General features: G+C 39.4%; 1 protein-coding gene across 1 annotated transcript in view; it reads left to right on the top strand.

Annotated features, from left to right (window-relative positions):
• The first annotated feature begins 4,830 nt into the window (after window positions 1-4,830).
• Window positions 4,831-15,841, top strand: part of tmem131 (transmembrane protein 131) — a 35,972-nt gene continuing 24,961 nt past the window's right edge. The window contains exons 1-5 of the mRNA XM_023289098.3: window positions 4,831-5,118; window positions 8,582-8,643; window positions 9,047-9,087; window positions 12,260-12,328; window positions 13,402-13,522. Coding sequence (XP_023144866.1) covers window positions 4,959-5,118; window positions 8,582-8,643; window positions 9,047-9,087; window positions 12,260-12,328; window positions 13,402-13,522 — 453 coding nt within the window. The 5' untranslated portion in view covers window positions 4,831-4,958. The remainder of the gene's footprint in view (window positions 5,119-8,581; window positions 8,644-9,046; window positions 9,088-12,259; window positions 12,329-13,401; window positions 13,523-15,841) is intronic.

Below are 15,841 nucleotides of genomic sequence, written 5' to 3'. Positions count from 1 at the left end.
TCCCACGTGGAGCCATGAGGCAGACATGCAAATAGACACAACCCATAGGTCAAAAACCGAGAAAGTTCTCTTGTTTACAGGTCCTTTTAGAACTATGTTCATGCAGTTAGGCTGATTGGAAATCACAGGTACACTCAAATTTATATTAGTGATTACATTTTCTCTAACTTTTGCGGTTGTATTTTATTTTGTTCCATTGAGTTTCTACTTTGGGGCCTTTATTTTCAGTTTAGTCTTTCTAAAGGTATTGGCTTTTTGATAGTTCATAAGGGTAAATGCTCTATTTGTCAGCTTAGAGATACTACAGTTATATAGAGGTGATAACGTTTTCAATCATTTGACTTTTAAGTGGTTTTTCACATGGGCGTAGTCACCTTTGTTGTGCGCTGTATAATCTTCACCACAGAGACATTCTGACTGGTCATGGCTCTGTGCCATGTAGATGTGCCTGTGAGTCACTATGCAAAGTAGCAGCAGCACATATGATATGGTGGAGTGTATGCAATGCTGTGGTTCATGCTGCACAAAACACCTGAGTGACAAGTCAAAATGTCAGCAGCTTTAGAATATTTTATTAGTTTAACTCCAAAATATTTGCTGTCTGTAAGTATTATTTCAAATCCAGATGTAATTTCCAGAAAGAATGTACTCACTGTGATTAGATTTGTTCATCCCTTCATTCATCCACTTTCTTTCAACATTTTCTTGTTCCTCCTGGGGGATCTTGATGCGTTCCTAAACTAGTTGAGTTATGTGATCCCTCCAAGGATTTCTGGGTCTACTTCCACTGGGACATGCCCAGAAAACTTCCGGTGGAAGGTGCCCCGAAAGCATCTTAAACAGATACCTTAGCCCCCTCAGCAGGTTCCTACTGTATTTATCATAATAAAAGTTTCACTCGGAGTCAAAAGTAAGCAATACTCAACATCTCCAGCCTCCTTTGACCTCTACAGGATAAAGCAGGTACAGCTGATAGACTGATGGATGGATTACAGTGTGAAGTACAGTGAGAACACAGAACAAAGCAGTTGATAAACTTGCTAAATAATGACAGATGGCTTTGTTATGATTAACGTGTTTCTTAGACAGCTGGTGTTGTGACAAGTGGCTCTGCAGTCAGACATCCAGACAGCAGCTCCAAACAATACTTAGGCCCAGTGTTTGCTGTGTAGCGTAAATGCTAAATATTCAAAGCACTCCAACCGCCCACAAAGCTTGTTCCCGAGGTGACAGTGATAGAGCAGCTCTGAAATGAGCTCACCTTGCTGCAAGAAATGCTGCATAGAAACATGAAAGTGAGCATTCCTGGAAGCTGTAAAACAATCTGTTCTGCCTCAGTGTTTATGTGAACGACATCAGTAGAAGACAGCTTTGACCGTGTCTCAGTAGATGTCAGCCCTCCGGCAAAAACTACTGTTCTCCAGCTTTTCATCCATCAGTCCACCTGCCTACAGCTCTCAGGAAATTAGTTGTTTTGCTCTTATTGACCCCAACAATATGGCTCACTTTCATTAGTTCATCACAGACCCAGAAACTGAACAGTGAGCGAAATGATTTGCTGAAAAATTTAAAGAAAATTTACTACATGTGAATAAACAAATCCTTCACTGTGCCAGTGTCCAGTTTCCAGAGTCCTCTATATAACGCCATCAAGCTTTTTGACTGTTGGTAAGTTTGACTTTACCATTTTGTGCTTTTTATCCACTCATCAATCAATTTTCTGTCTTAATTTCAGGGATTTATGATTACTAAATAGTAAAAATAATATAGGCTCTAATGAGTTTTTGTAAATCTGTTTCTTGTTTTACCTTGTTGTTAATCCAATTTTGCAGACAACCAGAAAAAGTAATGACAGCCAGAACAAAAATGTGACCATTCAGAACTGTAATTAGTCTGAAACTTCATGAGCCAAGCTTCCTTTTTGTGCCACACTTTAGCTGTAATAAAACTAAACCTGCCAGGGTTTTCTGCAGCTTTTAGTCTCTCTTTAAGTCCTTGAAATGGATTTAAGTTTTCATTCACAAAAAAAGTGTTTTTACTTATTTGAGTTTTACTAAGTAAAAAAAAAAATCTAAAAACATGTTTTGTTACGTCATTATGGGCATTTAAGTGTAATTAATGACTACAATTGTGTGTGTGTGTGTGTGTGTGTGTGTGTGTGTGTGTGTGTGTGTGTGTGTGTGTGTGTGTGTGTGTGTGTGTGTGTGTGTGTGCTCGATTGTGATTGGGTGAATCCTGTTTGCTTTATATTATTATTAGAAATGCACACACTGCCTGACAGGGCAAAAACAAAGCCAAGAAGTCCGTCCAAGAGCTCTAAGTAGAGCTCCATGATAAAATAGCTGTGAATTGAAGATAAGGACCAAACATTTATACAACTAAGACAACTCTGTAGCGGCATCAGGACAAGCCTGACTGTCCTTGAGTGACTCAAAAAAGAACCGACTTAAATCCCATTTAACATGTGGAGAGACCTGAAAGTTGCAGTTAACAGATGCCTCCAATCAAACCTAATGAAGCTTGAGAGGATCTTCCAGGAGCAATGGGATAAACAGACCAAATCCAGGTGTGACAAGCCTGCAGAGACTTACACAGCAGAGCTTCACCTGCTGCCAAACGAGCTTCTGTAATGTGTTAAGTCATGAATTTAAATGAGTAGTTTCAGTTTTGATATTTTGATATCAAAAAAAAAATCTAAAAACACTTTATTATTATGGGTTATTGAGTCTAGATTGATGGAGAAAACACCAGTTGCATGATACAGGGGAAAAAAACATCCTTTAAAAAAAGCTTGTATTCTAAAGTGCAAGTGATACTTCGACCTGCTTTGTCCCTGGAAAACACAGACATGTAAACATGGCAGGAGATTGCATCATTTTGTTTCCTCAAACACACTATGCAAACAATTAGAGGTCAGTGACTCATAGTTATCACCTACTGTGTGTTTTAATGACTAATAGCTACTTGATCTTATTAGGTGACTCATATTTCTTTTAGAGATATTACAGTAACTTGATTGAGACAAAAACAAGAATATCCTTTATTTCTATTTGCTGAAACAAGTTGTGTTGATAGCTGCATGTGTCTGTCTAATATCACTTAATCCGCTTATGCAGAATAGGCTAAACAGCATCATTCTAATCTGGGACCTTGTCATGGTGCAGTAACAGCAGGAAGGCTTTCACTTTTGATCCTCTGTAAAAATGTATTGACAGTGTTGTACTGATAAGAAAGAGATGTTGCAGCCTGCAGAAAACAGCCAATCTTTGCACCGTTATCAAGCAAGCATTTATTAGTGTTATCTTTTTATGGCTGTCAAATTTTGGTTTTGCAGTCCAAAATAGCTCTCCCATTGTCAGTACAGTATCAGAAGTGAAACTCGCACCTCGCAGCAGAGTGCAACTTGTTTTTAGATGCAAGGGCAAGCAGCAAACTTAGCAGCCAAATGATGTAAAGCAACAAGTTGAAGTCTCCTGAAGCAGCGGGTCTTATCTTCCGTAGGTTTCCCGGTCACTTCTTATCTTAGTTCATCCTCAGTGTCCATTAACATTGTCAGCAATCATCGTCTTTATCTCAGTAAACCATTAACCATTAATCTAGTTTTATTTTTCCAGCACTAGCCACATGCTGGACTATTTATTGGGTCTCTTTTTTATCTGAATAAATTCCTTGATTCTGTATCTGGGACTACATAATGCAGGTGTTTACTGTTGTGATTGTATTGCATTGTTTGGACCAAATGAAGATTAGCAATGGGAAAGCAATGAAAAAAACAAGAATGGGAAATAGTAATAGTGGGAAATTACCAACCCTGCATCATCAGTTACATAAAGGTTTTGTCTGGAAAGTGGATTCGTGTGGATGAACATGCTTGACCACATCAGAGCTAACAAATTTATCGTGATTTCATCTGATGGAACAATGTGCTCCCACCCATCTCATCTGAGGGATGAATAAGCACATCACATTCTGAAAAGAGTCACACAAATAAAGCCCCATTGATTGATTATCTAACATCTAACATTACAATATATGTAGCATTTATAGTCAACATGTAAATTAGTATATTTTTCTGTGATTTGATTTTGTGAAAACAGGAAAATCTGTAAAACAACAGTCACTTTTTTTTTTTTACAGTTTTCAGCCCTTAATATACAGAATGTTTCTGTCAAATAACGACAAATATTAGAAAAATAATGAGATTTTATGCTAATTTAGATCTAGTAATTTTATGGTCAAATGTTGTAAAGGAATGAAGTAGCATTTGTAAAAAATGCGGACATTATTTACAGCTTGTGTCCCCTATTTTAAATACACAACACTAGAATAGTTAACTTATTTGCTGTGATTTGCTGGTTATTCTCTGTAATTTAACAAAACAAGGTAAATCAGTAATATACACAAAAATTTTTTAAAAACTTGTTTTTTCAGTATAACAAGGGAAAGATATTTATCAATTTATTTTTTACTGTTTATTTTACTGCTATTATTTCATTCCTTCAATGTTCCTGTCCACTGAACCGTCAGAGAACGTCCAGAGAACGTTCCGTGAACCGCCAACCAAAAAAAAAAAAAAAAAGCCCAGTTACTTTATACTTAAACTCTTATAATTATCACGGCCTGGATGACTGAGAATCCACGCAGACAAATGGCAGATTGTTTCTTCTTGTCGCCCTACTAAAGTTCCCACAATATTTGAATGATAAGTTAATAACTGTGAGAGATATCGGCAGTGAACGCCGCAGGACGTGTTGAGCCGTTGACGCGTCACGCAGCTGACGAGGAAGAACAGCAGAAGAAGAAGAAGAAGAAGAAGAAGAACAGCAGAAGAAGAAGAACAGCAGAAGAAGAAGAACGTCCTGTTCGGTAGTTAGCCTCCGCTGCTGCTGCTGCTCTCAGTTCAGCTGAGTTTCACTTCACGGCTATGATTGACAGAGTCAGCAGAGGTTTACACGGACATGTCCGCACACTCGCTCGGTTGTTATCGTAACAGAAAGATCTGCAGCATGGCGAGTCCAGAGAGAGCCCACTCCCGCACCAGAACCAGAACACCGTGTGTCGGATTATTGAGGATGTTATTTATTGCTTTTATCCACGCAGCGCGGGCGAATAAACAAGGTTTGTAACTTAGCTCTGCTACGTTAGCTAGCGCTAACTTCCGTAGACATTTCTGTGAAGTGTGGGTTGAGGTTAGCGTTACCTCTGCGGGCCAACTTTATCACAGCTAGCCCCGCTAACGCCAGCGTCTCCACAACACTGCGAAATTATAAGCCGGTTCTGTTTGCTGTTAACGAAGTTTCATTACGGACCGGGGTGTGTTGTCGTTTGAATGGCGAGGTCGGTTCAGAATGAGACAGCCACCGTCAGTTAGCTAACTAATGTATATGTGGCCTTACTGTAAACGTTAGCTCCGTTTGTAGCTTGTTGTCATCCTCTCCATATAAGGCTAAGTTAAGCTAACAGTTAACCCAGCAAACATACCAGATAGAGCAAGGCAGAGACGTTCAGAGTAGCTTGTTAGCACCGAGGCTAGTACTCATGTTAGCTCTCTGTACGATCTTAAAGCACAGGAATGAGGAGATGTCAGATTGACTGCATTAATGGCAGTCAGGCTACCGGACATTACTTCCTCATACCGGGCTCAGTGAAGGAAATCGGACAGATGGGTGATTCTTGCAAACGTGGCTTTGATTTTGACCCTTGGTTGTGTTTAGCCCAGGCCAAATGACAGCCGCTGGATATTTATCCTGCTGTCAGACCTGCTGATCATGCCGTGTCACAGTGACAAGTGGACAGCTGTCATCCACGTCCAAGATAAACTGTGCCAACTTTGAAACGTGTCTATAAATTGTTTACATTGGTTCCAGACATTTGCAAGCAAAGCTGCACGACATTGGAATAAAACTGACATTGTCATATGTAGATTTCTGAGGTTTAGATATAAACTGCAATATGAAAAAAATATGGTAATTAGTGTCAGAGGACTTGAATAACTATTTAGTTGGGGTGGTTTTGTAGAGAAGTGCATCTGCATAGAGACAAAATATTTCTAAAAGCTGAAAAAAGCCAATTGAAGCATTTCTCATATGGTATAATGTTATGTTTTTTGCTTTGGATGGCATTCCGATCTGGCTTTGCACTCATGCAGAACTTGTGCTGATTTAAATGAAACAAATTAGTTGTGTTGCTTCCTGTGGTGGCAGCAATTCCAAGACACAGCTGCCGGTGTACCTATTTTTGATCAACATCGTCATCTTTTCTGCCGTTGAAATATTTCTGTACCACTGACGTGTTTGTTTTTGGAGACAAATCCTCCTTTTCATTGTTTCTCTCCTGTACATGTGGAACCTGCATGTCGACAAACCCAATTTCTTCTGAGTGAAATTGACAAAACATGTCCAAGAACCCTTAATTCGGTGTAAATTATGTTCTATCACACAGATGTTTCTCCTAGTTTAGTCATGGATTAGTCAATAAAAGCCCTGTCACTTTTCATTTTGTAACAAACAGCAAAAAAATGTTGCAGCACGATATGTTTGAGTCAATTTGCCTTGCTTGACATTGCACTTCCTCCAGTGTGACTCTTGCACATCCACACATCACAATGGTGTTGCTAAAACAGTATATTATGTAGCCCTACTTGCAACACACTTGAAGCCAGGATCGCACTAGAGCGACACGCTTGTGATAAAGCCGCGTTGCATGAGATTGTTTGACAAACAGAGTGTGAATTCACTTTGTCATGCCTTCTACAAATGTTAACACTACGGGCTAAGCATACTGAGTCAATGTTAACTAGAGCGCTGCAAGATGGGCTTCAATGTTTAACCTATCTGGACAGATTCACACTGGCCTCTGCCAGGGGAAGTGACATGTGATTTAAAGGCGAGAAATGATCAGACTTCCTACTTTCTTTCAGTTGGGCAATCGCAGAGTACCTCACAGTTGTACTTTACCAGTCATTGTGACCGAAAGGCCTTCTGTTAATGCTTGTTTTAAACTGATTGAGAATACTGAATTTTGTAATATTTGGTACACATTTCTTAGTAAATTGTAACATATTTTGTTTAGATTTTCATCCACACAATTGTCCAGATTTTTAAAACTATCTTCCAACAAGTGCTAAATCTTGCAAAAATAGTCATTTAAAGTGTTGGAAAACATTCAGTTTCATTTTGAATGGATTTGAATTCAGTGCTCAAGTTCACTATTTCTAGCCGTGTTCAGTCTTCACCATTATACAGTAGTAAACCTTACTTCTTCTGCTGCAGCTAATGATTATTTTCATTGTCATTATTTTTTATTAAGATGATATCCTCCAGCGTCTTCAATAGTCCACAGCACAAAGCTAGTTTGTTTATTGTCATAGAGGAGCAAAAAAACAGAAAGTATTCACACTTAAGAAGAAAGAATCAGTGAATATAGACTTTTTTTAACCTTAAAATAATACTTACACTTATTAATCTGTTATCAAAATAGTTTGATCAATTTAACAGTTGACAACTAACTGATAAATTGTTGCAGCTTAGTAAGGCTTGATGTGAGCTGTGTGCCATGAACATGTTTAATGTTAGGAAATGCAAGGAAAAGAGGAAATTAGAAATTGAAATACTGCTGTAACTGCTTAGATCACCTGAAACTGCTGCAGAATTTTAATCTAAAACAGGCTTTATAGCTGACAAGGCTTAATTAAATGCAACAGTTTAGTTTATCATAGCAATAAACAGGTATCCCAGCTGCAGATGTGCTTTGAGTGTGATTGGCAGAAGGTTGATCTTGCAGAACAAGCTGTGGGATTTCTATGGTGTCGGGTTCTCAGCACAGTTGGAACGTCAGAAACGCAGAGATGAATTTGAGGCTCTCAGATTATACTGTGAGTAAGTCACATAGCAACCGATGCAAAGGACATCCAGCCCTCAAAATCCTATTGATAATGGTGCCATTATTTAGGATTTACTACCCTTTTTGCACCCTTAAACCTTATGATATCCTGTAGCAGACGTATGTGCTTCAGTCACAGTGGCAGATGATTTGGCTCTTCTCAGTACAAACTGGGTGTGACCCCCAACTTCTCTGTGGAGCAGGGAGTGAACTCAGATCTCAAGACAGAACTTTCTCTTGTCTCTTGTCTGCATTTCGAGCACAAGAGATTAAAGTTCAAGCAGGGACTTATCTTTGCTTGTAGTATTACTTTGTGGTTTTGGCAGATACGCTGACTGCTGACAGATGACTTTTGCTTTTGGAGACTCGGGTAGAGGAGTTACTCCCAGAAGGTTATGTTTGATTATTTCTGATTTTGCAGGAGTTTGTCTTTTGTTAAATTACAGCACTTCTGCTGCCCAACTTGAATCACAATGGTGAATCATTTAGAATCAGTGTTGGGGTTTCTAAGGGTGCTTTGCCATGCAGAACAAGTTAAATGTCTCAGCGACATGCGAAAGTAATTTACTTAGCTGTTTTTTTTTTTCATATGTACCCTTTCACCTTTAATCAATTATTTGAAACTGTGCTGAAATCTACAGCAAATTATTTAAATTATGTTGATAATACTTATAATGTTTTCTTGTTGTTTCTTTTACAGCATTCATTCAGTCAGACACAATTCTAGAAGTTCTACATTTTGGTGAGGGAAGCCTTTTACAGGTAAGGGCTTGTGTTTTGTTTTTTTCTTGTGGTGCTACAATGAAAAGTTGACTGTAACACTATAATTGATTGTAACTCTCTGTGTATGATATATCTCAGTAGGTGCCTCTTTGAAAAATACAGTATTTTATAGTATCTTTTCTAATGCTTTATTTTCTTTTTTCAGTGTTTTATTTTTGCTCCTTTTTTGTAAAAGACTTTGTAACTCTGGTGTTAAAAGGTGCTATAGAAATAAAGTTTCTTATTATCATGATGATTAAATACTAATATTTACTCCATTACAGAGCAAGAAAAGGATGAAATAAACCCATTTATTAAACTTGCAAATTCTCCCGCTGAATGTAATGTCCAGATAATTCATGTTGCAATGAATTTTTACTGTATGTTTCTGTTCTCTTTGCAGGCAGAGTCTGACATCGATTTTAGTTTATATCATCAACAAAGGTAAGAACTATCCTCCTTTCTTTTGCAGAAAGAACTTGAATGGACTAGATGTTAATGTATGTAAATGCCACTATGTTATGTTGGGGTAGATAGGTGCTGTTGTTGTACATCCTCACCATTAAGCATACACGATTTATCTAGATCGCATACTATTGCAAGCAGTTGCTGTAAGGTAGCCGTAGAAGTGGAAAGTGCAGCCTGAGGAGTTCTTGACACGTAAAACAACAGCAGTCTTATGCAGCACACGTCACTGTTCTCCAGGCTTTAACACGACCAGCATTCCTGAGCAGAGCAGAAAACAACAAAGATGCTACTGAAACTAGACAGTAACAAATACCAGCAAGCAATCAGAAAAAGCTTATCTTGTCAAGGTTGACCACAGCGGGCAAGAATTTTATTTGTCTATCCAGCTATACAGTATAAGCAAACAACCAAAAAACAAAAAAAGCTTGAGGATATTAATAACAACCTGCTGTAGCTTACAAAGCAAGACAACCACAACTTTAAGTTGCGCTGACTGACAGGTTTGCTTTATAGCATTCAGGTCACACCCATCTCACCTCCTGGCCGTGTCAAACACATGCTATTAACAACATCAGTCGTCAGGGAAACCTTTCAGTCTGTGTCACCTGTTGTTCGACCTGACCACAGCCCAACCCTCCCTTCCACCATAGCTCTGCAAAAGAGTGGCGTCCAGCAGGGCAGACCTTGGAGGCGTTTGTCTGACAGCGTGTTCCCACGAGCAGACAGGATTGCTAAAATGCCTTGAGTGCAGACACAAACATGGCTGACCCGAGGGCTGTTTGAGGAAGTTGTAGTTTGCTTTCTAGTGTCAGTCAGAGGCAGACGTCAGAGTGTTGTATCAAAGTGCTGTGGGAACTACAGTGACAGGGAATGCCTGAACACTGGGACCGCTTTTTGCAGAGTGTGTCTTGACTGATGGGAGTGGGCTCTGTGACAGAAGTGCTGAAACAAGTAAACAGTGTTTCCATGGCAGGAAGCAAGTAAACATCAGTCAGTCGACTTTTTAGCACCGTGTTTCTGTATACACATCACAGCTAACCCCGTCTGTACCTTTTATGCGTGTTTTGTCTGTATGCAGCATTCAGCCAGACTTTACTATTTGTACAGTATGTTGTAATCCATAAAGAGGTTATCTGTTGTGGCATGATTACTCCCTCGACAGAGCTTGGTGATGGGGGTATTTTGGCCTTTGGCTGTGCTGTTTGAGACTTTCTGTAACCCTCTGAACCCTGTGCTGTTTCTTGGCATTTGTTTTGCATTTTTCAATACAAAAAAAAGTCTTGTACCTTTTATGGAAATGGCACAACCACAGCTACAAGCAGAGTCAACTCAAGATGTTTTCTGTGCTGTATGACATGCATACAGTGCTATAAATCATTAAAGAAGTTAAATGAAATTTGAATTTCTATGACTATTTATTGTATGAGAATTGAAAAAAGCATGCACAAAATTTTTTCAAGTGCCCATAGATGTTATCAGTACTGGAAAATGCGGACAGTACATGCTATACACACCTAGCTATTTATATTTTTTTTTACAGTTTTCACACTACTCTGCACATCAGCCTTAGAAAGATATTTCACCATCCTGAATGTATCTTCTAGCAATTTGCTGACAAATTGTTCCTCTGTTGACTGTTTTTGGCCCATGCTTTGTTTATTTTATAGCTGAAGTGTGTTTCATTATGCACTTAATCTCTCTTCTTGTCTTATTCCTGCTCTGTGTAAACATTTCCTGCAATTCACCTAGAAGGCCTCAGAATTTGTGTCACAACTTGGTTGTAGCTGAGTTATTCATGGTTTTCAGTGCAACCAAGGAGCACAGAATTATTTTTTTTTTTAATAGAATCGAGTGCAGTGTTTATTTTTGGCAAATTCTGAGACATGAGAAATGAAACCTGTAGATTAAGATTAAAATTGGGATTTAGAGGGTTAAATGTCTAACTTCCCCTTTTTTCTTCTTGATGTGTCCATTCAATGTTTGTAAATATTTTCATTGTGAAAAAAGTTGTGGATTCCACTGGAATTAAAATACTTTTCACAGCCACTCTATATGTTCTTTTAATGCACTTGTGATCTTAAGGTTAACTTGCCACTGGACATGAGCAGGTCTGAGGCCAAGAGGCACAGCCCTCCTCATGATCTCCCCGAGCTACTCCAATTACACACTGACATTCAACACATTAGCTCTGAAGCGGCAAGTGAAAGGCAGCGCAGAATTCACAGCCAGGATCCATTTGGATCCATAATCCCACAAGAATTTTGTCAGTAGTTGTTATATTAATGGGAGAAGCGAGGGCAGGCTGTAGATGACAGATTATCCCGAAGGAAGACTGCATGGTGGATCAGTGTGAGCCTCAGGGGATGGAAATCCATCCTGGCTATAGCTCAGCTATTGGAGTGCACAGCTCTGTCTGTTGTCTGCTTCTGTACATGAACGCTTTGTATTAAATAGGTGAAACTGATCTCCTGTTAATTGTCTGACTCTAGGGTGGTGTTAGAGTAATTACATGTGAGTGATATAGCAAAGGATGGCGTTGGTGCAAAAGATAATAGAATAAAACTTTATCATTGATTTTTCTTTCTTGCATTTATGATGTTTCACTCAAGTGGTTCTCTTTGTAGTGAATGGTCACGTCACATCCAGGTGCCACGTCTGTATCAATGATGAACTTGTCTTTCCATGAGATTTTCATGAAGGCTCTCATTACACTGTTCTGTTGTGTGTTTCCTCTGCCAAAGAAGAGTTGCTGCTCTTTGAGGACACCTTGTCTATTGTTAAAATATACCTGTTGTTAAACAGGTTTGGTGAGTCATACAACTATGTGGGTTGCGCCCGATGCTCAAAAGTTGCTGCCTGTGTGAGAGAAGCACTGCACTGTGAGATTTTCACCAGGGATCAGTCTTTAGTGTCCTTGTCTATTTTCTTTAGCTTATGGATTTTCATGGAGGTTTTACATAAGGAAATGGTGCGCTGCAGATGGGAGTAGTCCCTTTGCCGCCTTAATGCATTGATCAAAAAAACATAGACGCAGACTCTGGTGTCTGTGCTTACGCATTTAGCTTCTCGGTTGTTTCAAATGCACAAACATGGATACTATTTTGCCTAGCCTGCTTTTGCTGCTATCACAGCTTCCTGTTTTTCGCAGCACGTCCCCGCATCGTGGGAACTGCCGACCTATACGATTTGAACCTCCAATGTTGGACTTTCATGAGCAGTGAGTGTATTTTTCTTTCATAAAATGGCTTTGTTATGTCTTATGTGATCTTATACTTTGACATTGAGACATCTGTTGTTTCTTTTTTTCTGTCGAAATTGTCCTAAAAACTAATTTACACCGTGGAGAGTTTACAGACAGGTTCAGTCAGTTGTAATAATGTAGCTTTCTAGAAAATGTCGACTAAAACCTGCTCTGAGAAAGCTGACCTTAGCATGTCAACAATAAATGGATTGCAGAAGAAGCATTTTAGCAATCTATGGAATGCACTTTAGAAAACCACATCTTCTTGAACTCCAGTGCCAGCACCTGGCTTTACCTTTGCTATACTTATTAGATTACATTCCATCCTAACAGCAGGTACACACCCATGTAGCGTGGCCTAGCTTTACAGCACATAACCAGGGTGCAGATTCAGGAGCTCTCAGAGCAGCGGGGTCACACTGAGAGAGCCAGCTGTCTCGGCCCGTCCTCCCCTGTCCTCGATAAACAATCCACTTATCAGCCGTGAATGTTTTCAGGGCATGAAAATGAAACCTTGAGAAAGTCTCACCCGGCCTCTAATGTGTCGGAGATGATGGCAGCATTTGAATTAGTGGTCTCATTATAAAAGGCCATATATGGAAGCTCGATTTCTGATGTGCATGGTATTAAAATGCTCTTTAAAGGAGCATGCAGTTTCAAGTTTCTGCGGGCTGATTTTTTTATATCATATTGAAATAAAAGAAACCCCAGACAGCCTCGGAGGTATGAAATCAAAGAGTTTATGGTGCGCTTTGAATGTTGGATTAGCAATGTGGAGATGGTAGCTCATGAATGTCAAGTCTCCACAGGAAGGTCTGTCATTTTACTTTTACAGTTAAATTCTTCACCACATTTGTTGTCTCTTCTTTCAGTTTTCATGTCATTCATTCTGTTTGATTTGAATCTAAATCATTTTACAACATTATGTCCTTTCCAAGTAACTGTGACCACTTTTATGAGAGGTTTTGTTCTGTTTCTTCAACGGTTACTTTGAATTTCTTCAATTGCAGTGCCCTTTTCTTACGAAGCCTTCTCTTCCTCTTTTACAGGCCTGTTGGAATGCCAAAAATGGAGAAAGTTTATTTACATAATCCTAGTTCAGAAGAAATTAGTTTGATATCAATATCAGCAACAACAGCACATTTTCACGCGTCCTTTTTCCAGAATAGGGTAAGTATTTATCGCTTTAAATTTGTTGTTTGTCTTGACTACTTGTCTAATAGGACTTTTGGAAATTCAATCATCCTGTTATTATAGAAAAGGTGGAATTATTATCTTGCAGTTGTATGCCTCTGCCAACTATCCGTCTATCTCTATGCATGTTCTTAAGTTATGGTGTTGAAAAATAGCCAGAAAAGTGTTGTTGCAGAATATTATATGTGATTTTCTACTCCAGGAACCTGCGGGCCATTTTGGAGCAGTCTTTGTGCATGTTCTGAGTGCAGGAATCGCCCCTGTAAAAAGTGTGTTAGGGCTGTTTTCAGGTTAAACTCCAGGCAGATACTTCTGTATGACCCAGAAAAAGCTGCTGGGCAGGGCTCGATGCTGAGTGGAGAAACTCAGAGAGGACAACACCGTTTGGTTATACGAGCGCTGTTTTTTTCAGCCTCTCTTCATGTCCTCATACAGTCAACATCCTCTCATTGCAAAATCAGCTTCTGTAACATAAAATTCAACATATAGGCTAACATAATCACAAACCATCGATTTGCATAAAACTGCAGATCTGTCCAGTACCTACTATTCACCGTTGGTTTGGCACACTTGGAGTTGCCACCGTGGTTGAAGCTGTTGGATCCTACACCGCAGTGAAGACAGAAAGGCTGAGACACCGATTACAGGGCCGACTGTAAACATTCGCATGACCTTGTGCCTGCCCTAAGTTCCTGCGGTGGAATGGCTATTTGAGTTCTGGCCAAAAAAATGTTTTATGAGGTCACAGTGACCTTTTGCCACCAAAGTCTGATCAGTTCACCCTTAAGCCCGAGTGGAAGTTTGTGCTAAGCTTAAGAAGTTCCCTCAAGAAAAGGTATTATTTTCATGAGAATGGGAAGACGACCATAAAACGTCATGCCTTGCAGGGGTGGAAACATACAAGTATTTCTCTTGATCTCCAGTCATGTGGTTGTGTCCTGATCTCAGCATGTTATTTGATCTTCCTCAGGGGTCATCGTTGACATTTTTTGATCCGTGTGGTAACCACTGTAATTATTGTAGACAAGAGATGCTAATCAAAAAATAAAATGCATCCTTCTTGTGTGTCTCAGATGCAATTTTCTATAGATTTGTTTTTGTCTAGTATCAACAGTGAACAAGTAATCAGCAGCCTATAGATGCTGACAACAGCGTGAGAAATTCAGACAGATACCACATGTGCTACTGTGACATGTGACTACACAGAAGATCTGTGGGGACTGTAGTCGCTGGCACTGCACAGATGAATGACATTTTGTGAAGGGACAGTGCAAAGGACATAAACAGTTAACCACAGTAGAGATGTGGACCAGATAGCATACACATTCTATACAAAAAACATACAGTTTAGTGTGGAAAGAATGCTAGAAATGCTAAAATTGACTCTTAAACACACAGGATGCAGTGTCTCAAGAGGGTGGGTCTTATATAGCTCCTCTACTGTAGGAGGATTAACTCCTGACTCTTTTTTTTTTTTTTTTTTTAAAACAGTGTGTTCACAGATTTGTTGTTCATGGCAATGTGACACTAACATTTGGAAGCATCTGCTCATTCAAGAGTTTATTTGTGTTGTTTACTACTTTGTACAACAATACTGAAGGCATCAAAGTTATTAAATACCACATATGGAATTAGGCAGTGTACAAAAAATGTATAAACCAAGCACAATATGTTCTAGTTGTTATAGAATAGAATATGCTTTATTGTCATTATACAGCGTATAACGAGATTGGAGAGCTTCTCCTTATAGTTGTCAAAGTAGCTCTTTCCTTCACTCAGTTGGGTTCAGGTGTTTGATTGTGGAGGTCAGGTCATCTGATGCAGCGTCTTGGTCAAACGGCCCTTACAGAGCCTTCAGGTGCGTTTTGACTCATTGTCCTACTGAAAAACCTCTGCGACTGGATCCACGATCTCCCGCCAACAGATGTGTCTGCCGTTTGAACTCGAGGAAGCATTGTTGTCGACTCTAATCTAAGAAGCTGTTAATTATTGATTTCTGAAGCTGGTGTCTCTACTGGACTTCGCCTTTGCATCAGAGGGAACTCTTGGTCTTCCTTTCCTGGTGCAGTCCTTCTCCAAACCAGTTTCATCACAGCGTTTGAATTTAAAAAAAACTTTTCTTGACTGACTGACGTCCATGTCGTAAAGTCACAATGGATTTTTAGCTCTCTTCACATCGTTGAGCGGTTTGTAATACTGTGGATCATAACAGTAGGTGAGCTGGAATATTTGCTGTGTAGCAACGCAACTGTTGGTCTCAAACACCTAAAGAAGGCAAGAACTTCCATCAGTCAA

The sequence above is a fragment of the Amphiprion ocellaris genome, chromosome 2 (assembly GCF_022539595.1).
Source record: "Amphiprion ocellaris isolate individual 3 ecotype Okinawa chromosome 2, ASM2253959v1, whole genome shotgun sequence".
Taxonomy (NCBI): Eukaryota; Metazoa; Chordata; class Actinopteri; family Pomacentridae; genus Amphiprion; species Amphiprion ocellaris.
Note: the sequence above shows the minus strand (reverse complement) of the source record. Positions and strands in the feature narration are given on the sequence as shown.